At 42.5% G+C, this 26,214-nt stretch overlaps 1 protein-coding gene across 3 annotated transcripts; it reads right to left on the bottom strand.

The window, feature by feature from the left end:
• On the bottom strand, positions 1-26,214 carry FMO4 (flavin containing dimethylaniline monoxygenase 4). Of its 3 annotated transcripts, none has more exons than XM_051856041.2 (10): positions 26,082-26,214; positions 25,879-25,979; positions 19,730-19,872; positions 17,397-17,585; positions 16,617-16,779; positions 9,444-9,586; positions 8,377-8,576; positions 5,904-6,256; positions 2,612-2,681; positions 1-752 (listed from the first exon to the last, which is right to left on the bottom strand). In XM_051856041.2, exons 3-10 carry the CDS (start codon positions 19,859-19,861, stop codon positions 335-337), a joined length of 1,668 nt encoding a protein of 555 aa, XP_051712001.2. In that variant the 5' UTR covers positions 19,862-19,872; positions 25,879-25,979; positions 26,082-26,214; the 3' UTR covers positions 1-334.

Below are 26,214 nucleotides of genomic sequence, written 5' to 3'. Positions count from 1 at the left end.
AAACTTATAAAGAAGTTTATTGTGTTCACGGTTCTGCAGGCTGGGAAATCCAGATATGGTGACAGGTTCCATGAGGACCTTGTGCTCTGTCATAACAGGGTGGAAAGGTGGAAGCGCAAATAAACACGTACTGAAGAGGCAAAATGAGGGGCCAGCCTTGCTTTACAAGTACCCATTCTCAGGGTAACTAATCCAGTCCAGCAAGAGTGGCACTAATCCATTCACGATGATGTAGTCTCCATGACCCAAACACCTCTCATTAGGCCCCACCTCTCAACAATAGCACATTGCAGACCAATTGTCCAACAGATGAACTCTGGGGGACACACTCAAGTTATAGCACTAGGTAAGGGAAAATTCTATTCTGTAGTTTATCTCTCACTGATTTTAAAAAATGTGAAGATTTACAGATAAGCAAAACAGAGGCAAGTAGGAGAGGTGCACCCCAAACTTTTAAATAATGTGACAAAGAAGCAGACTTGGAGGAATCAGACGACACAGTTCGAGTTTTTAAAGGCTTCAGAGTCCTGTCCCACTGGGTGAGGATGGCATTTCTGGCTCCGTCCCATTTCCCAGGGCCCATTAAACGGTACTGGTAAGGGGTGCATGGTCCAAAGAAGACTTCCCAGGCTAGTCTGGGGTCCTTGAGGAACAGAAGTGGGATATTGGGTTTAGTGCCTATGCATGCAGCAAGGTCATCCATATAGGGAATGTAGCTGAGTTTTTCTTCACTGGTATCTTTAATCACACCTCTGTGAGAAACAAAAATGGATAACTTCATTAATCACTTTCTACCTTGGATTTCTCAAGTTACAACTTATAGCCACTCTTCCTCCACTTCCTCTCATCATTTTGTTGTTTTTTTCCCCCAGAATCAAACCATGTTTGAGAACATCTTGTACTCAAAAGAAAAAAGGTAAGAAGAGCTTATTTACAGAGGGTATTGGGAGGGAAATTAATGTTGACAAAGGAGATGGTAAAAGAAGGGCATTGGAAGAAAAGGTTTTTGTTCTTGACTGTGACCTAAAGATAACATCTCATCGGTCCAGATACAAGAGTTGTTGGAAGAAGGAACATGATCAGAAAGCATCACATATATGGACATCAACAACATTTATACTGATGTCTGTCGTGAGTTGTGAGGACTACACTTGCTACACTAGGACTGAACCTGACAATGATATGACAGAGTGAATATGAAAGCTTTTTTCTTCTTCCTTCTTTCTATTGACTTTGCAATGTCATTCATTCATTCATTCATTCAATGACTGCATACATAAATAAATGTCCCATTCTAGGCACCATTGTAGATGCTGGGGCTCCAACACTGAATCAAACAACAAGCTGTCAGAGAGCTCATATTCTATGGGGGAAATCAGCTTCCTGTAAAATACCATTCAGATACGGGTATTATGAGAAATATAAATATGGTAAGGGAAAGAAGCAATGGTGCCACTGGGTGGATTGTCAGAGAAGGCTTCTCTCTTGGGAAGTGACATTTTTACAGAGTGACCCGTGCTGGTGTCTGGGTGACGAACATTCCAGGCAGAGAGAGGGAAGAGTTGCAGAGGTTCCGAGGAGGTGCAGCTTGGCATGTTTGAGGGGGCAGTGAGGGGCTCTCATGCCTGGAGCAGTGTGGATGAGGTGGAGGAACCATAAGCACTGAAGGCAGACCAAGGGCTTCTGGGAGGTTTCTTGAAGCCATCAGGGGATTCTGAAATGAACAACCTGACTCATTCCTGTTGCATTGTCAAGACCAGGAATGGAATGGCCAGGGTAGATGGAAGGAAGCCAGGTAAGGAAGCTGCAGGTGTCATGGTGCGAGATGCTGGTGGCCTAGTCTGGTGGAGGGTAGCAGCAGAGGTAGTGGGAAGCACTTTAATTCTGCCTGACTTGGAAGGTAGCTGGTGACAGAACTTATGTTGATGAGGGGTCTGAGAGAAAAGGAGGAGAAAAGATTGCTCCAGGGTTTTTGACTGATTAACCAGAAGGGAGAAAAGGCTCTGGTGGGGACCCAGAGGCCATTAGAGACATGCTCAGTTTCCAAGCCTGTTAAATATCCAAGTGGAGCTTTACTGAGGGAGTTTGCTTAGAAACTGGCATTCTGGGCAACGACACGGGTTAGAGCCACACATCTGGCAGCCGTGGGTTTGTGATGGTGCTGAAAGCCACAGGCCTGCAGGAGGTCATCTCAGAGTGATGTAAATGGAAGTGAAAGGAGGTCTGAGAGTTACGTTTTGGGTTCAGCAATCTTTAGGAGTGCAGCAGAAGAGACATCAGCAAATACAGAGAGAGGACAGCCTGATAGGTGGGAAGAGAAGGAAGACAGGAGGAATTCCTGGGGCTGAATCAAACAGGGTTGTCACCCCAGAGCTGGGCTCTGTGTCCCAGTGAGAAGACCTGGTCTCCCCATAGGACACACCTAAGGCCACGTGTCTAATTGGTGACAGTATTAGAACTAAAATCATGTTCCGACTGCTCATTCTGAGTCATTCCCAACCTGCCACACTGTTGCTCCAGGAATGTGCTTTGTAATAAGAACTCTTTGCTTTTTTTTTTTTATAACACAATATGTTGGCAAGTTTTCCCTACAACAAGACATATTTCATACCTTTTAATGAGCTCCTCCTTTTTAGTAACTTCAGCCATCAGTTGCTGGGGTGGAGGTATCTTACAGAGTCCTATGAGAAAAATTGGAAACAACACCTGAAGTCACATGTGGCTTTTCCTTGAAGGTCCCCTCGTCCTCGTTTCTGGCCTCTCAAGGCTCCAGTCTCAGAACATGTGGTAGTCAGAGCTCACAGTGGAATTAGGGTACAGAAGATAACTTTCTGGAGGCAAAACCTCCTCCCAACTCACTTACTCAGGGTACTGTTCTAACACTGTGAGATAAGGACCTCATGGCCCAGCCCCCAGCGTGGATCACTCTCCCCAGACATCAGCACCCACCTGCTGGTCTGCTCCCACGATACACATATAAGTTATATTCTATTGTGTTTATACCCCCACATCGTACTTGTCTGTGTGCTGAGGCTGATCATTGGTTAAATGGAAAGAGTTAAAATGACCCCATTTCATAACCTTCCTTCAGCACATTTTCTTTTGTTTATATGGGAACGTCAAGTGTGGAAGGAGCCTGGCAGTCTCTTGGTCGCACAGAGGCCCTGCCTGCTGGAATCCTTGTGAGGAACTGCTCGTTCCCAGACTCCCATCTAGATGGGCTCAGAACTTGGCCCCTGCTCTTTCTGCTAAGCTAGTGCTAACCCTTTCGCTTGCTTTAACAGCTTGGACCCTGGCCTTCTCTGCAGTTGCCCTGCTGCCCCTGAGTCGAAAATCCCAGTTTGTCTTCTGGATTCCTGGGATCTCCATGCTTGCCTGACTTTGTGAACCCTGACCCTCCTTACCTTCCTCCTAAACTCTCTCTCTGGGCTTCTGTGACCGTTCTAGTCCACTCTGCCTGCCATCCCATGCTGTCCAGTCCTGCCCCTCTCATGTACCAAATGCCAAACCTGGATATGAAGTTGCTGTCCAAAGGACACAGATGCCACTTTGCTCTGTGGTGTATTTTTTACTGGGCTGACTTTATCCTGTGAAAAGCTAGCAAGACTTTAATTGGTGGTTCCTGAACTGCCCTTTGGATCCTCTCCATTGAAGCACACGATCAATCTTTCAGCTTTATCATTCTAATAAGCAATTTTGTAGCTCATTTTAAACTACTTTAAGAAGCCAGGTACTTAAGAGTCTTTTATAGTTTTAATATTATGGAGTGATGTTATGAAAGCTCTTTTATCAGTCTTAAAAACTGTCTGATAATTAAATGGAGGGTTGTAGAATTTTTTCTGTAAATGTAAATAAGATGAAATTTCCTAACCAACTTCTTCTTCCCTCATTCAAATAACATGTCTGCCAACTTAGGAGAACATTTGGTCTTAAAGTACGATTGGTACCTATTACATTTGTATAGTGTGATGAAATACAACATTACTCAGTGCTGTGCTATATGCCTTTTACATGTTTTTGGTAATTGTTTTTTGTCAATATGGGCTGAGTTTGCTAAAGGACAGCTGGTTGGTCAAATTGTGATTACTGTTTATATTTAAAATGAATACAGCTACAACTCTTTGAACGGCTTACTAATCTAAAATTTGTCCCACTTTAGAAGGAGTGATAGTAGCAGCACTAGTAATGGTAACAGACAAATCTAAATGGGCATTTCCTATCAAGTACTGTGCCAGCTGCCTTGTAGACATTATAAATCATCCTTTTTTAAAAAATTAATTAAGTGGCCGGCGCTGTGGCTCACTTGGCTAATTCTCTGCCCGCGGCGCCAGTACCCCAGGTTCTAGTCCTGGTAGGGGCGCCGGGTTCTGTCCTGGTTGCTCCTCTTCCAGTCCAGCTCTCTGCTGTGGCCCGGGAAGGCAGTGGAGGATGGCCCAAGTGCTTGGGCCCTGCACCCGCATGGGAGACCAGGAGGAGGCACCTGGCTCCTGGCTTCGGATCGGCGCAGCACCGGCTGTGGCAGCCATTTGGTGGGTGAACCAATGGAGGGAAGACCTTTCTCTCTCTCTCTCTCTCTCTCTCTCTCTCTAACTCTACCTGTCAAAAAATAAAAAAATAAAAAATTAATTAAGTCAGAAATTTAAAAGGCAGAGTTATAGAAAGAGAGAGGCAGAGGCACACAGAGAAAGAAGTCTTCCATCCACTGGTCCACTTCCTAGATGGTTGCAACGTCAGGAGCTGGGCGGATCTAAAGCCAGGAACCAGGAGCTTCTTCTGGGTCTCCCATGCAGGTGCGGGGGCCCAATGACGTGGATCATCTTCCACTGCTTTCCCAGGCCACAGCAGAGAGCGGCATTGGAAGTGGAGCAGCTGGGACTCAAACTGGTGCTGGGATGCTGGCACTGCAGGTGGTGGCCTTACCTGCTATGCCACAGCGCTGGCCCCAACATTATCAATCAACCTTGAGAAAGCTGGTTTATCATCCTCATTTTACAAATGAAGGGCTGAGATTTTGAGAGGTCCTTGCAAACACAGAGTTTCAAAGCTAGGGTTGTACCACACTAGCTTTGACTCCAGCCACGGTGCTCTTATAGTGACAAATGACAGTATGTACTGTCCAGTGTCTAAGCTATTTTTATGGGCATTTCTTAAAGGTTGCTGCCTCTTCACATCTCAATTTTACCCACATTGTGCATCATTCCAATGTCTCTCTTTGGAAGCAATATAAAATTCTGCTCCTAATGATCAATGGAGACAGAATTCAGCAGAAGTGGAGTGTACTACACCACAGTAGAATAGGAACTTGGAATTTCCAATATAAATCCAGTTCACCTGAGAAACTTGATTATAGTCTATTGTCCAAATTTATCCCATCCCCAGAGTCAAAATCTCTTCTACTCAGTCACATTAAGTAAGTAAATAAGTATGCACATCTGTCATAATATTATGCATATATACAATTCATTATTCATTAAGATTTAAAGGGGCAGGTGCTGAGGCATAGCTGGTAAAGCTGCTGCCTGCAATGCTGGCATCCCATTTGGGTAGCAGTTCAGGTCCTGGCTGCTCCACTTCTGATCCAGCTGTCTGCTATGGACTGGGAAAGCAGAAGATGGCCCAAGTCTTTGGGCCCTGCACCCACATGGGAAACCTGGAAGAAGCTCCTGGCTCCTGGATTTGACTGGCCTTTGCAGTCATTTGGGGAGTGAACCAGCAGATGGGAGACTTCTCTCTCTTTCTGGCTCTACCTCTCGCTGTGACTCTGTCTTTCAAATAAGTAAAATGAATCTTAAAGATTTTAAAAAACTTTTTTCTATTTATCTTACATGTTTGATTTAAATGAAGTGTGGGCCACTAGTTTTAGGATCCAGTTGATCACAGGGCTTTGAATAGGGTCAAGGTACCTTTGAATACTCGTGTGGCCCATCGTGCTTGGAGCTCAGTGCCAGTCAGGATGGACCCTTTTAAGCTGATCAGGCCAATGATGGCCATGGATGCTCTCTCCAGGTTGGAAGGAAAGACGTGCTTGTAAAGGAACATCTTTTTCATACAAAGGCTTCTGAGTGGTTCTTCAAGAAAGGGAAAAGAAAACACATATCCTGTCGTGAAGATCACACTATCGATGTTTTCTTCCACTGTCCCATCTTCAAAGATAGCAGAGGTTTCTGTAAACTCCTTCACGCTGGTTTTCACAGTCACTGTTCCGCACAGGATACAGGTGGGCAGCTCATCATTCACAATAAATTTTGGGTTTTTCCTTGGATGCAGAAGAAAAAAGTATTCACTATAGTTATATCTACCAGACATTTCAGCAAATACTTTTTAGTCTCTATTTATTTAAATATTTACTTACGTCAATTGAGGGAAATGATCAGCCAAGCCAAAGATGCAAACTGACCAATGACTACTTCAAAGCAGTCACCTGACTTACATTTGGCTTTCTTGCGACCAGTAGAAGACATGTGGAAAATAATTAAACCTACTATTTCCTAACTGAGGTTTAAAATTCTCTGTCTTTTGGAATGAATTTCTGGAGCAATGAAAAAGCATATGAGGCTAGAGCACACAATACATTGGATGATCAAGTTGGGGGTCTGACATCACATACATCTCCAAGAATGGCATTAGGCCATGAGGAAATTATCAAGAGACTATCTGAATAAAAATAAACACCAGAATATATTTATACTGATAAAAATTTTCATTGTACCATTCTATCTAATCATATCAAACAATGTTTTTACAAAATTTACATAGCAGAACTTTTTTTTTTTTTTTGACAAGCAGAGTTAGACAGTGAGAGAGAGAGAGACAGAGAGAAAGGTCTTCCTTGTCCGTTGGTTCACCCCCAACATGGCCACTGTGTCCAGTGCACTGTGGCCAGCGTTGATCTGAAGCCAGGAGCCAGGTGCTTCCTCCTGGTCTCCCATGTGGGTGCAGGGCCCAAGGACCTGGGCCATCCTCCTCTGCACTCCTGGGCCACAGCAGAGAGCTGGACTGGAAGAAGAGCAACCAGGCCAGAATCCGGCACCGCGACTGGGACTTGAACTTGGGGTGCCAGCGCCGCAGGCAGAAGATTAGCCTAGTGAGCTGTGGCGCCAGCACATAGCAGATCATTCTTGCCATTATTTTCTTCTTATAAGTTGAAAGATTCATACCAAAGAATCAATCAATAGATACAATAAAAAGCTTACTTAATGACCTCCATGCATTTCATGGTTTTTCTTTTCCTTGCCAACGTGCAATCCTATACACATGCATATTAAGACATTATTTCAGAAATTCATAATAGAAACTCATACCTCTAATCATTGAACCAGAACAGACATTTATTATATGTTAGCAGGAACTGACCATCTATACACATTGATGATTCAAATTATTTTTTTTTTTTTTTTTTTTGACAGGCGGAGTGGACAGTGAGAGACAGAGACAGAGAGAAAGGTCTTCCTTTGCCGATGGTTCACCCTCCAATGGCTGCCGCGGCTGGCGCGCTGCGGCCGGCGCACCGCGCTGATCCGATGGCAGGAGCCAGGAGCCAGGTGCTTTTCCTGGTCTCCCATGGGGTGCAGGGCCCAAGCACTTGGGCCATCCTCCACTGCACTCCCTGGCCACAGCAGAGGGCTGGCTTGGAAGAGGGGCAACCGGGACAGAATCCGGCGCCCCGACCGGGACTAGAACCCGGTGTGCCGGCGCCGCTAGGCGGAGGATTAGCCTAGTGAGCCGCGGCGCCGGCCGATTCAAATTATTTCTAGATGGTAGTTGTGGTGGAATGAGAAGGCCATGCCAAGATGGCTGCTGGCAACAGAAACTTCCTGGCAACAGGCTGTGATTGGATGGCTTCGGAAACTGCCTGGCAACAGGGTGTGATTGGTTAGGGCATAGACCGCCCCTTGACCGGATTGGCTGCCTTGGCTATATAAACTGCTGTAGCAACTGAAATAAACGTGTCTGCAGGCTGCTTGCCTCAGGCCTGCTTTCACCCGACTCCCGGGGTCTGTGTGGTGACTCCATGCCTCTTGCTCCCACCATGCTCCTCCTCTCAGAATGAATCCACAGCAACATTGATTCAAATTATTTCTAGATGGTAGTGACTTCAAGACGCTGAAAGTCAATCATTAATTTCCTGAATGCCAAGCTTGAGATGACAGTTTTCACTCTTCATTTTGATCTAGTCTCCTGCATTACTACTTTTGTTACCAGAGATTGCTCTTATTTTAAGTACTGCTGTGGTACATCATGCACTTGTCTTAGAGTAATAAATTTAGGCTAAAAACAAGGACAATATCACAATTATTGAAATTTTGAATTCTATATTAAATAGGAGGAGAAATATTGATTTAATAATTCTCTATTAAATAAAAACAATTTACGTACCCTTTTGTAATACTTAATCCATAATTCTCATGGTTAAATCTTTTATTCATCTGCCTTTCATTAATCCAACGTAAGAAACACGAAGGCAGAACTTGTTCGATAACATTAAGGCATCTTCTTGTGATCATCATATTAAAAGGATAGCCCCCATTTGAAGAGCGGCTGATGACCCAGGTACCAGTTCTAGTGCTGAGAAGCACCTAAAAAGTAAGGTAACAAGGATAAATACATGCTCAAAATTTTTCTTTTATATGTTTCAAATGGTCTTGTAATATTCTGCTCTTACAACAACAGAGAACTGGAGAATTTGCACATAGTTCCAGATATCTATCTAGTCCTGTTGTCGTTGTTCTTCAAAAATTGCCTTGCCTGACCCATATATCTGTTACGTATTTTTATCATTTATGGAATTATAAACAAAAATTATAACACTTGTATGGTATTGACTGAATGATATTTTACCCATAAATTATATGAAACCTAAAGCAAAAGATCAGAAAACAACATTAATTGAATCAAAGAAAATCTATTCATTTCAGATCTAATCATCCTAGAATTTATGCTAAAGTGGAACCTAGGAGGATCTATGCTTGGACTTTCTAAAATCATTACCCATACTTCTTGGGCACAGTAGGACTTGCTTTTTTCTTAAAACCAGTCACAAATCTGGCTTTTTATAGAAAACTCAGAGGAAAACAGCCTCTCTTTCTATTCCTACTATGCAGGTTTTGCCAGAAATACAGAGTATAAAAGAAAGCTACTTGATTTGGATGGGGCAATTTACCTACTGCGTCTTGCTCCTGTAGAAGCACTGTTGAAAGATGTTTCATGGTCTGGCAGCCTCCCACGTCCCCTACATCTTTTTTAGAGATGACTCAACTCCATGACGTGTGGCTTCTTAAACAGTTCAGAGAGAACCGACAGAGGCTCTAAGGATTGTCATGGCTTTTTCACTTACTCCTGTCAGCATAACTGAGCAGTTGCCAGTGTGTTTTAGGGTCTTGAGCACCTCTCTCCAGCCACCATAGAAGATGCTGGGAGTGGGAGCACTGACTGAGATGGTGTACCTGAGCCGCCACTCGGCTGAGCTCCACTGCAACGTCTCCTCCACTGTTCCCGAGGCCGATCACTAAGACGCGTTGGCCCCGAAAGCCTTCTGGGATCTTGTACTCTTGACAATGCAGGATCTGACCTCTAAACTTAAGGATTCCTGAAGGGAGACAAGGACAAGAAAATTGAAAATATCTAAAGCTATTGTTCTCCAACATGCAGGTATAGGATCTACGGAAATATGGAAGCTCAGAAATACAGCAGTTCTTATTTCCAACATGAGCTGCAGGAGTAGAGCAAGCATTTGATCCTTCTTTCCCCTGGGATGCTGTGAGCCCACATACAGGTTTTGCACAACCTGCCTTGTTAAACATACAGGAAGTCTTATATTCCAGGTGCGTGTTCCCTTTTAACTATTCTTTTGGTAAATAAAACTCACTGTAGCCAACTAAGGAAAATCTCATGCACTACCCTGAACTTGCTGGGTGAGAAGTAGATTATTTCTGTTCCATGTCATTACATCCCATCTGCATTAAATATTGCAGCCACATACCTCATAAAGAAATTTTGGTCAATGATGGGCCACATGTATGCTGGCATATGCCATATAACCCAGGGACATAATATGCTCCACCATCTAGATGTGTGTAAGTGCACTCTATGATGGCACAACAATAAAATCACCTACGGATGCATTTCTCAGAGTGTATCCCCACTGTTAAATGAAGTGCGACTGTATATCCAACTGAGATTCCTCCCATGATTGCTACATTCTTATATCCAAATATGCATTTGATACAAAGGAGGTTGTTGATAAACTATATTTTACCCAGTAGAATACATCCTATATGAATGTGATTTGCAGGGCAAGGCATTTGGCATAAATTGTTAAGTCTGTTTAGAAACTTGCATCCCATATCAGAGTGTCTGGGTTTGAGTTCCAGCTCCATTCCCAATTCCACTGTGCACTGGCTCAAGTACTTAGGCTCATGCCACCCACAAGGGAAACCTAGATTAAGTTTCTGGCTCCAAGATTTGGCCTGGCCCAGATGTGACTGTTGTGGATATTTAGGGGGTCAACCAGCAGATGTGATCTCTCTCACTGTTTCTCTGCTTTTGAATAAGTAAAAATGAAAATAATTTCAGATAAAAAATAATGTCATTTGTGTATAAAATGGTTAAGATTAAATTTTAATTCAATTAAATTTTTCCACAAAAGAAATCTATCCTTCCATAAATAAAATAATTACTTTTGTAAGTTAGTCTCATGTTCCTTATACTTCATGATTATTTCACTTTATGATTTAGTCTATGCTTAATGCTTTATTATACTGTATGCGTATCTGCACTTGATTCTTATGTCAGTCATGCTTATTTCTGACTGATCTCCCAAATTCCCTACATTCCATCAATGGAAGCATGGCTACCATATGTGCAAATGCAAATATATAAGGGCCACCAAATACCTCTTTTTTCCATTTATTTTTGGTAATTATCTCCTGGAAGACATAAATGGCATAACCCATGGATTCAAATAAACTAATGTTGGTAGCAACAGTAGAGGTAGAGGTGTTTAGAATACAGGCAGCAGTCATGGAAATGATGAGAGCTGACAGAGGAATCAATGGCAGTGTCACTGACACTGACAGGCAAGAAGCAGCACGGGGAACAAGTCAGGAAGGGAAGCCCTGTCATTGAGAGGACTAGACAGCCCGCTGCCCCCATGCTACAGGTGCTTGTGAAATGGTCATGTCTAAAATTCAACTCTTTCCTTGACAATTGCATTCTGTTACCTTTCAGCCATTGACACATCCATTTACTCAATAGCTATCATAGAAAATGAAAGGGCTTTCCAAAGCTGGGAACTAAACTCCATTTCAAACGAGGTGCTGCCTTGACTGTGCAGAATGTGCAAAGAATGTGTTACCTAGTTTGTGATTCTCAGCCTCCTCATACCCTATGTGGCTCTAACACAGTGGAAGCTGAAGTGGCTCCTGATGGAAATAGGACCATTCCCTGAAAGGATGCTTTAAAGTGCTATGGCATTTTCTGTCCCATTGACATGGAGCCAGCTGTGATGACCTCCTGGGAGCCAATGTTGAGACCTCACCTCTTGGAGTCTGGGGTCTGCAGAACACAGGGGCTGGTGTCTACCCCATGCTTGGAAGACTGTGACTGGAACTGCCTGAGAGGGATGGTGGCAGCACTGGCAGCAAGCTTTTCTTCCACCGTTGACAGTGAAGGCACATATTTCATGTGGACCTCATGACGGCTGTGTGGGAGAGAGGCAATCTGATGCCAACTTAGAGGAACTTTGTGCAGGTGACCAGCTGTGCAGGTATGAGACCCTAACTCATGGTCTGTGGGGGTGAGCTGGGAAGACCTGCAGTTTAGAGTTGTAAGTTGCTGATCTGGGAATGGAAGACTCCAACAAGGAGCTACAGGTGAGACATGCCCAGTATGAGTCTCTGAACTAGACTGAGGCAAGCACTTCACTAAGAATCAATATTCAACACCTCCATGGCCAGAGAATTGGTGCTACTCAAGAGAGATCCTTCTGGCCCCTGTAGCACTTCTTGCCACTCTCCTGACTATAAATCTGGAAGAGTGAGAAACTGCAGCTCGTGGGTGGAGGAGGTGGAGGACGGAAGAGAGAAGCAAGGCATGCCATCACCATCTCTTGCTACTAGACAGCTGTGAGCTCCAAGCAAGCACCAGATGGAGGATGGGAGAAAATTTACCATGACATGTGGTTGCAAAATCCAGCTATTGCATGAGATAGGACATCTTAATTACAAAAAATGAGATTATTTTTAGTGACTTAAAATGATCAGAGGGCTCTTCGTTATCTGTGTGTGAGCACAACAGCCATAGAAGCAGCCGAGATTTCATCCAAAGGCAGGGGAGGACAAACCCCATGGGTCAGGTCAGTGCTTTAAAAGAAAAAGCACAGTGGGCCAATAACTGAACCTTGCACAACTTGTCCTTTCAACACTACCTTCCCTGAAGTACTAGATAAGGTCAAAGGGATATGAGGGTAAAAGCCAGCGCCTATCTTAAGGAAATTGTCCTGGGGTGGGGAGACAGGTAAGTAATCTGACAGTAGCTAATATTTACCTGCACTGTGCTACATCAGTCTCTGGCATGCTCTAAGGACTTTGTACATATAACTAACTTAAACTTTACAGCAACTCTATGTGGTGGAACATCCTATTATTCAGTTTTCCTAAAGTTGAGATTTAGGCACAGGGAAGATAGGGAACTTGTTACAGGCTGTATGGCAAGTGGCAGAGCTCACATGGGAACTCATGTTCTTCGACTGATGACACACTACTGCCTTTCAGAACAGTGTATGTTATGAGGGCTCCAATCGGCCATTCAGTGTAGACTGACTCAGGGAAGAAATTCGAGTTTTTTTTTTTTTTTGAAGAAATTTCACCATTCTCCCCCCTGTGCTATCTACTATCAATAGACTTTTGTGTATAACATTAGGGTATTTATTCATAAAAATTGATGTAATTAGGAATTTTTTTGGTGTGTTATAGTTGAATGTCAGCTATAGATTTTCTATGTAGTATATACATTCTTGATTTCTATGGATTGGAATTCAGGGCTAAGTATACACATAATCAACATTTTGAATAATTTTCCACTAATTGGAGAAAGTTCTCCCAGAGTTTGAATGATCATTCCTCATTAGATATCGGCATTTTTATTTTTATTTTCTTAAATATTTCTTTATTTGAAAGTTGGATTTACAGAGAGGGAGAGACAGTGGAAGTGAGGTCTTCCATCTGCTGGTTTTCTCCCCAACTAGTCACAACAGCCAGGGCTGAGCCAGCCAGGAAGCTTCATCCAGGTCTTACACATGGGTTCAGGAGACCAAACACTTGGGCCATCTTCCACTGTTTTTCCTGGGCCCAGGTGCTGGGAAAAAAAGTAGGGACCTGGATTGGAAGCAGAGCAGCTGGAACATGAACCAGGATGTTATAGGCAGTGGCTTTACCTGCTATGCCACAATGTTGGCCCCAGTATCAGCATTTTTAGTGACTGATAATGCATGTAAAAAATTGTTCTTATTTTCTGTGTAATCAACCCATATAGCCTTATTAATAAATTGTGTTATTTCATTTTTTCCTCTGTTCCTTTTTCATTGCTTTTGTAATATTAGTCTCTTTGTTATGATTTCGAAGAGTTCATCTATAATTCAGTATGTTAGCATTTTGTCATGTATCACAAATGAAAGTATACCACTTTTCTCTTTTATTTTACTGTGGTGTTTTATTTTTTGATTGTATAGAAGTTATGTATTGAAGTACAATCATGTCCTCTTCTGTGGCCAAAAAGTATAAATGAAGAAATTTGAAAAATGATTAGGAATAAGAAAGAAGAGTACTAAGATTTTGCAATGCAATGCCTTAGAAAATGGGGCATTCGCCATTCACTGAGGTTTTACTAGAGGGAAGTTACTAGAGTGCTTAGTGGTGGTTCATAGATTTCACAAAATGCCTGGTAAATAACTGGTTTCCATAATTGCCTATTTGAGCAGCAGACCCAACAAATAATACAGAATGTGCAGGTAGTTCTGATCAGTGATTATGTTAACTCCATGTTAGAGAGAGGAGGGGAGAGAGAGAGGGAGAGAAAGAGAGGGAATCTATTGGCTGAGTCAAAACTTCTAATTCAGGAACAAAGGAAAAAAAAAGAAAAAGCCGATTCATGCAGATAAAAAGCTTTTGTGTGTGACAATTTCAACTATCGGATAGTGTGGCTGCACCTCATAGACAATGCTTGAGCTTTCCATTGATTTTTTTCCAGTCAATAGTGTGGAAATAACCCTGCCACTTTCCATACCTTTGTATTCTCAAGGAAAACAATCATTTCAACAGACATGTCAAAGCTATTTATGGGGGGTGGCACTGTGGTGCAGTAGGTTAATCCTGTGCCTGAGGCGCCGGCATCCCATATGGGCGAGGGTTCGAGTCCCGGCTGCTCCACTTCCAATCCAGCTCTCTGCTATGACCTGGGAAAGCAGTAAAAGATGGGCCACATGCTTGGGCCCCTGCACCCGTGTGAGAGATCCGGAAGAAGCTCCTGGCTCCTGGCTTCTGATGGGCCCAGCTCTGGCTGTTGCAGCCATTTAGGGAATGAACTAGTGGGTGGAAGACCTCTCTCTCTCTCTCTCTGCCTCTCTGTAACTCTGTCTTTCAAATAAAGTAAACAAATCTTAAAAAAAAGAGGCATGTGCATGTTCCTCTGCCACTGTAGAGTTGTGTGTTCAGCTCCCACACATCCCCAATCCCGATGCTGCTTACAGTACTGCCTTTCTGCAAATTTTGCATTGAATTCTCACTTAATAGCTAAATATGTTTTGCTTCAACTAGGATATTTTGCTATTTTCTGATTGTGTTTATAGGATTTATATTTGTTTTTTTTTTTTTCTTGTCAAGGTTTGCAAATTTTATTCTTTACATTCTTTCTTGCTTAAAACTTCTGGGTCAATGTTTGATTACACTTGGGATTCCCATGTTCTTTACTTGAATCCTGGCTCCACTTGTTGCTTTCTTACTAATGTACATCCTGGAAGGCAGCAGGTGATGGCTTGAGTAGCTAAGTTCCTGCTACCCAAGTGGTGGCCCGGATGGAATTCCAGGCTCCTGGTTTTGGCTTGGTCCAGCCTCCCACTGTTGTAGGCATTTGGAGGGTGAACTAGCAAACGACAGATCTCTGTCTGTCTGTCTCTGTCTCTCTCAGTCTTTCAAATAAATAAAAATAAAAACAACTTCTCTAATTTACAAATAACCACTATAAATAAAAATTTTTAAAAAATCTGAAAGTCATTCTTGCAATTCCTTGAAGAAATTTCAAAACTTCACTTACTCAATTGACTTTAGGGCCACTAATAAGTGGCAGAAGAAGAGCAGCGTTTAGTACATTTTAGTAATCCTCATATGAATAGTTTTATTTCCCTAAGCCAAGTTTGAATAGCTTTTTGTTTTCCAAATAAGAAATTTTGATCTCAAAGATAGAGACTTGTTAATCAAGAGTATTGGTTTTTTTGTAGACAGCCCTGGACTAAGGTGTATTGTGACGACTGCTTTGAAGGGTAAATATATATCTTTACATGGATAATTTCTAGCTTTTCTCATTAAAAAATGTGTCAAGTTACCTCATACTCTAGTTTGAATTTCTGGTCAGTCCTAATGCAAATTATTTATTATTTAGTTCCCAAAGTCAAGTTTGTTCTTTTTTGTGACACTGAACTTTAATTAGAGTGCATGATTCAAGAATAACATTCATATTAACAAGTAAATAACAAGGTCTGATGTGTACATAGTGCTTTATACCATTCAAAATAATTTTGTACTTTTTTTTTTTTACATTTTTCTTTACTTGAAAGTAAGAGAGATAACAAGAAAGAAAGAAATAAAGAGAGAGAGAGAAGGGAAAGAGAGAATATCTTGTTCCCTGATTTATTTTCCATATACCCACAGTGGCCGGGGCTGGGTTGAGCTAGGACAAAGCTGAAAGTTAGGAACTCAGTCTGGGTTTCCAATGTGAGTGACAAAACCCCAACCACTTGAGCCATCATCTTCTGCCTGCCAGGATGCGCATTAGCAGGAATCTGAAATTGGGAGTGAGGCCGGCACCGCGGCTCACTAGGCTAATCCTCTGTCTTGCGGCGCTAGCACACCGGGTTCTAGTCCCGGTCGGGGCACCGGATTCTGTCCCGGTTGCCCCTCTTCCAGGCCAGCTCTCTGCTGTGGCCCGGGAGGGCAGTGGAGGATGGCCCAAGTGCTTGGGCCCTGCACCCCATGGGAGACCAGGATAAGTACCTGGCTCCTGCGGCGGCCATTGGAGGGTGAACCAACGGCAAAGGAAGTCCTTTCTCTCTGTCTCTCTCTCTCACTGTCCACTCTGCCTGTCAAAAAAACAAACAAACAAACAAAAAAAAACAAACTGTAAAAAAAAAAAAGAAGAAAAAAAAAGGAAATTGAGAGTGGAGTTGGAACTGGATCTCAGGCACTCTGATATGGGATGTGGGTGTACAAACCAGCACCTTAACTGACAGGCCAAATGTGCACCTCATTGTATATATTTTTTTAAGAGTGGAAATATTTCCAATTAAAAAGCAATAACTTTTCAAGAATCCTGAAGAGTAGGCATGGTTTCAGATAGAAATGACTCACCAGGAAAGGATTCCAGAGGTAAACAGGGATTCAGGAATTTTCCAGTGCAAACCATGACAGCATCAAAGACAGCTCTATGCTGCTTGCCCTCTGTCTCTGTGACAACATCCCATTGACCAGTTTTGGAGAAGTCTGGACGCTTTGTTACACTGCACACAGTGGTCTAAAAGCAAAAGACAAACACTCGCTTCCTACCAGTGAGGATCCTTCAGACCTCATGGACTAACTGGCATGGCAACCATGTCTGTTATTTTGAATAAGCCAAGTTCCATGATAGCAGACCTACAAATATCCCAGAGAAGTTAAGTCACTTGTATAAACTCAGACTAAAATGTAAGACATCTGAATCCTGTTGTTGGGAGGAATGAATGGTCAGTTGATTCCTGGGGAGAAAGAGACAAATTACAATGCCTAATGATTTAGAAAAAAATTAGGAAAATAAGTTTTGTATGATTATAATTTCTGTGGTTCTGACTTCTAGTAATTTCTTCTCAATGGGTTTTGTGAACAAAATTCATTTCCTTTCATCTCAGGAAAAAAGTTAAAAATCTCGTCCCAAACGACACATTCACATTGAGAAGAGGAACCAGGAAATTCAGTATTTTAATGATTTAACTGTGTAAAAAAATGAGCAGTAAAAGAGTCTAAAGACTCTTAAAATATTCATCTTATCCTTATGCAGATAAACAGGGAAATTTTTCCTTAAACATCCCATTCCTGTTAGATTGCAGAAGAGGACAGCCCCTGTTCTCTCACCTTGCACAACTCAAAGCATCTTACCTTAAACTGAATGTATTTCAGGAGGTCAAAGTGCTCAGCAAATTCCTGGAGATAGTTCCAAAATTTTGAGTGGCTCATGAAATTGGGGTAATCTTCTTGGAAAGGGAAGTCACTGTAACAGGACATTTCCTTGCAGACATTTGTCACTAACGACCAGTAGATCCTGGTCATCCCATCTTTGGAAGTTTCCTGTGGTGAAGGCATGGTTAGTTTGATGGGGTCTTGATGGTTCAGGCCAGCTCAACTGTAAGGGGGTCCCCACAATCAATGTCCCATGTATTTAAGAGAGTTCTAGGCAACTCAGCATTATGTCCCCACACTACACGGCTATAAATCTTTGGCTAGACTAGGATAATTAAATACAGTATCTTTGAAAAATGACAAAGAAACTAATTAGATTTAATAGGGCTCTCCAAGATGAACATAGTCCCTGAATAGTTGCGTGAATGTAGGGCCCATGATCTGTTCTGGTCGTCTTCCTTCTTCTCTTGCCAGGACTACTTCCTCCACTCACGCCCTGCACATCTTCTCTTTGTCTTTCCTCACTGATTTTCCCCAATATTGGCTACGTGTATTTTCAATCATTCTAATTTATGCTTTCCCATCAGCATGTAAAATACTAAAGACTCTGCTTTTAAAGATAAAACAAAATCCACAACCTATGTCCCTGTCTAGTCTTACCCTCCCTCCCCCCTTCTCTCAGTCTGGTAGCCTCTCTTATCTCAAATACTCCTCAGTTCATTGGTCTCAATTTCCACCACTTCAAATCAAAAAATAAACCAAAAGGTCATATTCTAGGCACCAATGAATTACTTCTGGCTGATGCTAATCTCTATTTCCCTCAAGACTCTTTCTTATCTGTCATTTTCTCTAAGAAGCCTTCCATGACCCAAAAGACCTGTGTAAGGTAGCTATTGTGGCCCTACGGTCCCATAGTTTTAATACAGAACTGATCACATTGCATTATAATTTTGTTTACTGTTTTTGTTCCCCACAGGAACATAGGAAGGTAGAGTCTTATTTGTCTTGTTCACCATTTTGTCCTGGCAGAAGGACATAAGTATAGGAAATGAATAAAAATTAATATTATAATGGTGTTTTTGAAAAATATCATAAATGAATACATAACTGAAATAAATTTCATTGAAATTTTAATGGTGCTTACCTTGGGTACTATTACTATATTTATTTGTATTTTTCATTTTATTTAGTCAAATATTATTTTCTAGAATTGATCTGTATAGAGTAGGAGCAAGAAACCAAACCAACAGTGGGTCAAATAGCAGAAGGCACACAAGCCACACCTGATACAGTACTTTGTTTTCACATTGACATTCAGTGTCTTGATGAGGCTCACAGTATACCAGAAAAAGGTTTTCTTCCTCTGGGATACTATAATCCTATGGTTGTGACTGCTTCTGTCTACATATGAAGCATCTTCAATTTATGGAAAATGCATATTGTAAAAAAGTTGTGCATGGATTTCAAAATGTTTTGCACCAAAATAAATTCATCTTTTAATTCCATTTTCCATGACCATTTTGAAGAACTCTCATACATTTGTTCATTTTATTTTTTTTCACCATCCATTAAAGATCCAGAAAATTCCATTTGTTCCATGAAGGCTTCCATCATCCATACCAGTTGAATGAAGGTTGCTCTCCTCTTTGCCTGAGGCATTTAGTACTGAGGCCTCCCTGGCTTCTATATTCAGATACCAAATTCCTGCCCCTCCAGCCCCATTTTGTGATGCTCAAATCATTTGACAGCTGGTCTAGCCCTGATGATAGGCCCCTAAGGTGCAAATTCCACTTCTAAGAAGGACTGCTCAGTGCCTGGGTTTCTTTTTATTCATCTTCCAAGGTCTGGTGTCCTGCCTCACTCCTGGCAGTCCTCTTCCCAAAGAACTGAGGGATGCCTAAGGGTTAGGGTCCTGGAGGTTGGGGCCCCAGTCTCTGATGCCAACTTTCACCCTCGCCAGGCTGTAATCTGCTCCATATCCACCACTGCCACTTAGCTTGCCCTGCCACTGTGTCTTAGAATATTCGTGATCCAGAAATCATCATAAACTTTCAACGTTATGTCTATCTGAGTTAACTCTATCCTCCTCTTTCAAACTGCACCTGACCGTGCCCTGCTTTTCTCAAGGTTCCTCATGTATCAGACTACATCTCACACACTGTTTAGCATTGTGCCATGCACATGTTAGTGATATTGCAGTGAATTCCTCCCTTATTTGACAATCAAATTGACTAAAGTCACCACAGCTGAACAGAGACAAAACATATGGCCAGATTATGATCGCTGGAAATGGGAAGGTGAGAATTACATACGGTATACTTCCACAGTCCCCCGATGTCATTACTTCTTTCAAAGCACGTGGGCTCCAGGTCTTCATCCAAGCAGCATTTGATAGAGGTCAGGCCACTCACACCAGCACCAATCACTGCAACTTTCTTGGCCATGGTATCTTCTGCTTGAGGAAGATCAAACAGAGATTCTTTATATGACAAGGTTGGGAGGAGGCCCTTTTCCCAGCATTAAACTTTTATAGTGGTACAAATGCCTTCATTCCTCTTTCAGTGGATGAAGAATCACATTTTGGCTAAAAATGCAGGCTCTGAAATCAGTGTTTTGGTTTAAATGCTGGCTTCATCACTTATTAACTGCATGACATTGGGCTGTTTAATTTCTCTGTGCTTCTGTTTTGTCATTGGTAGATGGCTATGATAATAATAATAATAATACAATAAAATTTGTGATGATTGATTGGCTGCTAAATGGGAATACTTAAAAAATTCACAGGAAATGGAATTAAAAGATAAGCTTATTTTGTGCATTTTTTTCCAATTCATGCATAGGAGGGGTCTTCAAAAATTTGCAAAAAATGTATATTATGAAAAAACTATACATGGATTTCAATTTTTTTCAGCTAAGTATCACTTAATTCAATTTTCCACAAATGCTTTGATGTATGCTAATATGTTAGAAGGATTTTAGTAGTGTGTGAACTATATAGGAGGAGCTCAATAAAATTCAGCTATTGTTACAAATGGGTGGGTACCTTGACCTGATTGGGCTTTAGTTCTCTTCAATATTGAAGAGACACTTTGCCATCATCTTGTCCGCTGAACTCTAAGAACTGGGACAGTAAAAATTTTAGTTTTTATTGAAAACATCTAGAGTCCTTAAAAATAGCTGACCATGGTTATGCCCTACCATATAACAGGATATTACATGAGGCCGGCGCCGCAGCTCACTAGGCTAATCCTCTGCCTGCGGCGCCGGCACACCGGGTTCTAGTCCTGGTCAGGGTGCCAGATTCTTTCCCGGTTGCCCCTCTTCCAGGCCAGCTCTCTGCTGTGGCCCAGGAAGGCAGTGGAGGATGGCCCAAGTCCTTGGGCCCTGCATCCCATGGGAGACCAGGATAAGCACCTGGCTCCTGGCTTCGGATCAGTGTGGTGCGCCAGCCGTGGTGGCCATTGGAGGGTGAACCAACGGCAAAAAGGAAGACCTTTCTCTCTCTCTGTCTCTCTCTCTCTCTCACTATCCACTCTGCCTGTCAAAAAAAAAAAAAAAAAAAAGGATATTACATGAATTTGGAGCAGGGACATTTCTTAAACTTGTACAGAGCTCTGACTGACATAATAGAGATCAAAGTCCCTAAGCAAAGTCACAAAGGACATTCTAAGTCTAAGAGGAGGTCAAGTGGCGAGGAGGATGTTTGTGCTTATCAGAGGGGGCATGAGGAAATATGGGGGTACTTGAAAAAGTTCTCAGAAATTGGAATTAAAAGATCAATTCATGAGGCTGGCACTGTGGCGTAGCCATTTAAGCCACAGCCTACAGTGCCAGCATCCTATGTGGACACCAGTTCAAGTATCAGCTGCTCCTTTTCCCTGAGAAAGCAGTGGAAGATGGCCCAAGTCCTTAGGCCCCTGCATCCATATGAGAGACCCAGACGATGCTCCTGGCTCCTGGTTTCAGCCTGGCCCAGCCCCAGTCACTGTGGCCATTAGGGGAGTGAACCAGAGGATGGAAACTCTGTGTGTGTGTGTGTGTGTGTGTGTGTATGTATGTGTCTCCTTCTCTCTCTGTGCAACTGTGACTTTCAAATAAATAAATGAATAAATCTATTTTTTTTTAAAAAGATCGATTTGCTTTGGTGAAAAAAGATGCAGTCTTCTAAAGGTCATGAAAAATGCATATTGTGACAAACTGCATGAATTTACAAAAAATTTTACACTAAAATTAAGCTTATCTTTTAGTTCTATTTTCCACATCTTTTTGAAGTACCCTTGTATGTGGCAAGGGGATTTAGAGTCTCTTTTCCTTGATTTTATAATATGAGCTTCTCCAATACCTCAACAATGCTTTTGCCTTAATTAAATGGGGTAATCTGAGAAGTAAGTTGAAACTGCTGCTTTTCCCTGCAAACCCATTGACCAGTCCAGAAAACACACAAACAGTAGTTGAGGCCTCAAAGTCTGTAGTTGTTTTATACAATATATACATATATATTATGTTTTATATATATATATATGTGTGTGTGTATATATATATATATATAAACTCCTTTGACTTTGCCTTTACAGTTAAAATGTTTCTTGAGAAGAGATTTAGCTCTACAGTGCCTATGTGATTAAAACAATTACTTATTTACTTGACAGGCAGAAAGAGAGAGACGAGAGAGCACCTATCCACTGGTTCACACCTCGAATGCCCTCAAAGTCAGGCTGGGCAGAGCTGGAGCTGGGGACTGGGATCTCAGTCTGGGTCTCTCGCATCCATAGCAGAAGCCCAATTACTTGAGCCCTCATCACTGCCTCCCAGGGTCTCTGTTAGTGAGAAGCTGCAGTCAGGAGCTGGAAACCAGCATTAACACAGGCACTCCAATATGGGCTGCGGGCATCTTAATGGGTGTCTTCATTGCTAGGCCAAATGCCTGCCTTGCATGTGATTTTTGTACTCTCAGGGCACTTATCCTAGTGGTACGAGTATTTTCCTCGGGCAACCAGGGTAGTGAATATTTATTGAGCTCTCAGGGCCAGGAAATGGGAAAACGCAGCACCATCATTTGGTACAACGGAAGGCTCCACAGCTAATAAGAGTCAGAATTTGCACTGAAGGTGGATTTCTGGATGCACACACTGCACCAACAGACTGAATGGCTTGTGATTCCCATCTCTAAGCCTCTTATCTTCCTTTGCTCAGGTTTCTTGCTACACCTTGGGAAGAGTTTGGGGAAGGTTATCCCCATAGCTTTGTAACTTGCTTCCTAATTAGATCACAAAACTGAGACATAAAGCAACATGGATTTATTGACTACAGGGGAAAAAGGGAGACTTCTGAGCCCTAGAACCTCATGGACTCCTGTGATTATGCAGCAGACTCATGGACTTGATGAGGATCAGAGGAACTTCCTAGGGCTGGCCATCTTCATTTTTTTTTTTAAATGTCATGGCCTTTGTGTGGCTTAGGATGGCTTTGTACTTATTGCAAAATGCATACTTCTTCCTCTAGACTTGCTTTATTTGGGAATCTCTATTTTGGGTAGTTAGTTGGGTGTCAAGGAAAATGGACTTGGAAGGCAGCAGAGTTGGGTTTGAACTCTGTAACTGATTAATCACAGGGCCCTCGAGCAATGCACTGAAAAATCCTTAATATATTATTTGTAAAGTAAGAAAAACACCTATGTTGAAAAACTTTTTTTAAATTTTTTTTCAGATTTCTTTTGCTTCAGAGGCAGAGAGACAGAGTCAGACATAGAGACCTCCCATCTGTTGGTTCAATCAATAAATGTCAGGGAGCTGGGAAATCAACCTAGGTCTCCCACATGGGTGTCAAGGGTCCAAATGCTTGAGCCATCATCTGCTGTCTCCCAGGATGCACAGGAACAGGAAGCTGGAGTCAGGACCTGGAGCCAGGACTTGAACCCAGGCACTCCAACAGGGGATGTGAGTATCCCAAGCAGCATCTTTGACAAACACTCTCCTCTTTTGAATTTTAAAATAATAGTATTTACACTAAACTGCCAAACACAAAATATTTATTTTGTGTTCCTTCTCTACCTCCCTACTTGTCTTCTTCCTCACCTCCTCTCCCTAAAGAACATGTTCAGATAGACAAAACTGATGAAGTGGTTTGGCAAAAAGTCTGCTACATAACTGTGGTTTCCTTGTGGTTGAGGAGTGGGTGGTCTACATAGTTTCCAATCAGAAACAAATCGCCTCTACCAATAACAGTTAATCATCTGGTTTGAGGCCTGGAGTTGTCAGATCTCTGCTGGGCTCTGTCTTTGCAATGGCAACACATAAGAAACGGTTACTAATTGAATTGGCAAGGTGAAAACTATGCTGAAGTGAACAGAGAGGCAGTAAATCCATTCCTTCAACAGTTGCACCCTGAGCCCAGTGTGGGGCTAAAGATGATTAAGACCCAATGACTAAATAATAGTGATAAAAGTCTGAGAAATAAAAACACTGTGACTGCCCTCAAGATGCTGCTGTGTGCTGAGAGGTTGACGTGTAACACCCTGTCTGCAAGTTCTCTAACAGCCCCATGCTCTGGGTGCAAATGCCTCCAGATTCCCTAGACTGTTTAGCTGTGCTGGGAAACTCAGTCACAGCACAGAGTGGGCTGTGAGATAGAAAGGTACTGGGAAAAAAGCATGATGCCTTTGAAATAACTGATGAGTGATCTGGGGAGTATAAACAGATTGAGAATTTGCATCTTTTATAATAAATACTTGTTTATGGATTATGAAGTTCTGAAAAAACAGTACCTGTTTTAAAATATGGTATAAGTTAGGAAGTGGTGTGATTTGGGTGTTGAATATGCTCCAAAGGGCCATGTGTTGAAAGACTTGGTCTCTAGGGTTGTGCAACTGGGAGGTAGTAGAAACATTAGGAGATGGTGCCTTGGTCCTTAGGTCATGGGGACACTGCTCTCAGAAGGCAGTTCTTGAAAGAAGGTTGTGGGCGGGCGGAGCTGGTGCTGTGACGCAGCAGGTAAAGCCACCTCCTGCAGTGCCGGCATCCCATATGAGTGCTGATTTGAGTCCTGGCTGCTCCACTTCCGATCCAGTTCTCTGCTATGGCCTGGGAAAGCAGTGGAAGATGGCCCAAGTCCTTGGGCCCCTGTATCCATGTGGGAGACCTGGAGGAGGCTCTTGGCTCCTGGATTTGGATCGGTGCAGCTCCAGCCGTTGCGCCAATTGGGGAGTGAACCAGCGGATGGAAGACCTCTCTCTCTCTCTCTCTCTCTGCCTCTTCTCTCTCTGTGTAACTTTGACTTTCAAATAAATAAATAAATCTGGAAGGAAGGAAGGAAGGAAGGAAGGAAGGAAGGAAGGAAGAAGGAAGGAAGGAAGGAAGGAAGGAAGGAAGGAAGGAAGGAAGAGAAGGTTGCGACAGAAGCCCTGGTTTGGCTCCCCTGCCTTCTGGTTACCATGTGACCCATCCTCTGTCCATCATTCACCATGGGGGCCTTCACCGCAGCCTGCATCGTGCCATCAGGCTTGCAGCTTCCAAAACTCTGAACCAAGTAAATTTTCCTTTCCTTCATAAGCAGCTTCTCTCAGGTCATTCGTTGCAGTAATGAAAAGCTGACAAGTTCAAGACAGTACCGTGGCAACTGAGAGATCTCAGCTATTGCTCTGCTTCTCACCAGCTATGTAAACTTAAAACTTCTGATTACTTTGTGCCATTGATGCTACTTATAGATTAGAGGGCTTGTTCCTTTCCAGCTTGAAAGGACTCTTTTTGGGTCTGAAAATCAAGTAATTGGTGACAAAAACAGATGTGAATCTACAGGGAGACTACTCTGCAAGCTTGAAGGGTTGGGAGAACCTAAGCTGTGGGCAAGCTTGTTGTAAACAACAAACTCAAAGTACTTTGCTCAAAGGTTGTTTCTAATTAGTCAAGAAAGGAGTCTTGAGCTGTTGAACTGGACCTTTGCACAACAGGACAGCCTCACTCCCTGCCTGCTTCACGAGCAAATGTTTTTGAGACAGCGAGAGACATGGGTGATCTGCAAATCATGTAATAAATGGTGATTTCTTTGAATTTGGAATTTGTTCAGTTCATGTTTCTTGTCTTAACCCCACCACACTCTTTGTTTATGTCTTTCCTGTCACGCCACTTGCCCAGTGTTTTGTGTGCCAATGCATGGCCCTCCCATCTCCTTCCTAAGATGAAACCAGCACCAGCAGTGAGACTAGCGTCACTGACAGCCCTGTGACTTCATTTCTCATGAGCACATCCCTTTCAGATGGTTTCTCCAACAAAACTTTGTTTCCTTACAGTTTCCTGCTGTTTTGTTTTCTAATACTTTGCTTGTTCCTAATCAACAGGTTCCAGAAAGAGAATCACATGAATTCTTAAGGAATGTACTCCCCAAGGAGAACATTCATTCTTGGCCAGCACTGTTCCTGGAAACATTATCCCATTAAATAAATAAGTAGAAAACCCAGGACACTTACCTTGTCAGCATAGAGAAGACACTTTGACTTAAATTATTTCTCAAAGCTGATGGCCAAGGATAATACTTGTCTTAAAAAGTTTGAACCTGAAATTCTTTGTCCTAAAAGAAAGATAGAATGCTGACTGATCAAAGTGCTCGTAGTTTAAAACAAAAGCCAGTTTTTCTTTCTGTCATGCTGTGACAGCAGAAAAGTAAACTCACCAAGGGAGAAAAGTTACACAGGACTCGAGCTTCAGGCTTCCGCGATCCCAAAGGAGGGGAAAATGACGAATTAGAATACGGCTTTCGGATTGGAAAGACACAAAAATCTCCTGCCCTTGTCCCCGCCCTCCTC

The sequence above is a fragment of the Oryctolagus cuniculus genome, chromosome 7 (assembly GCF_964237555.1).
Source record: "Oryctolagus cuniculus chromosome 7, mOryCun1.1, whole genome shotgun sequence".
Taxonomy (NCBI): Eukaryota; Metazoa; Chordata; class Mammalia; order Lagomorpha; family Leporidae; genus Oryctolagus; species Oryctolagus cuniculus.
Note: the sequence above shows the minus strand (reverse complement) of the source record. Positions and strands in the feature narration are given on the sequence as shown.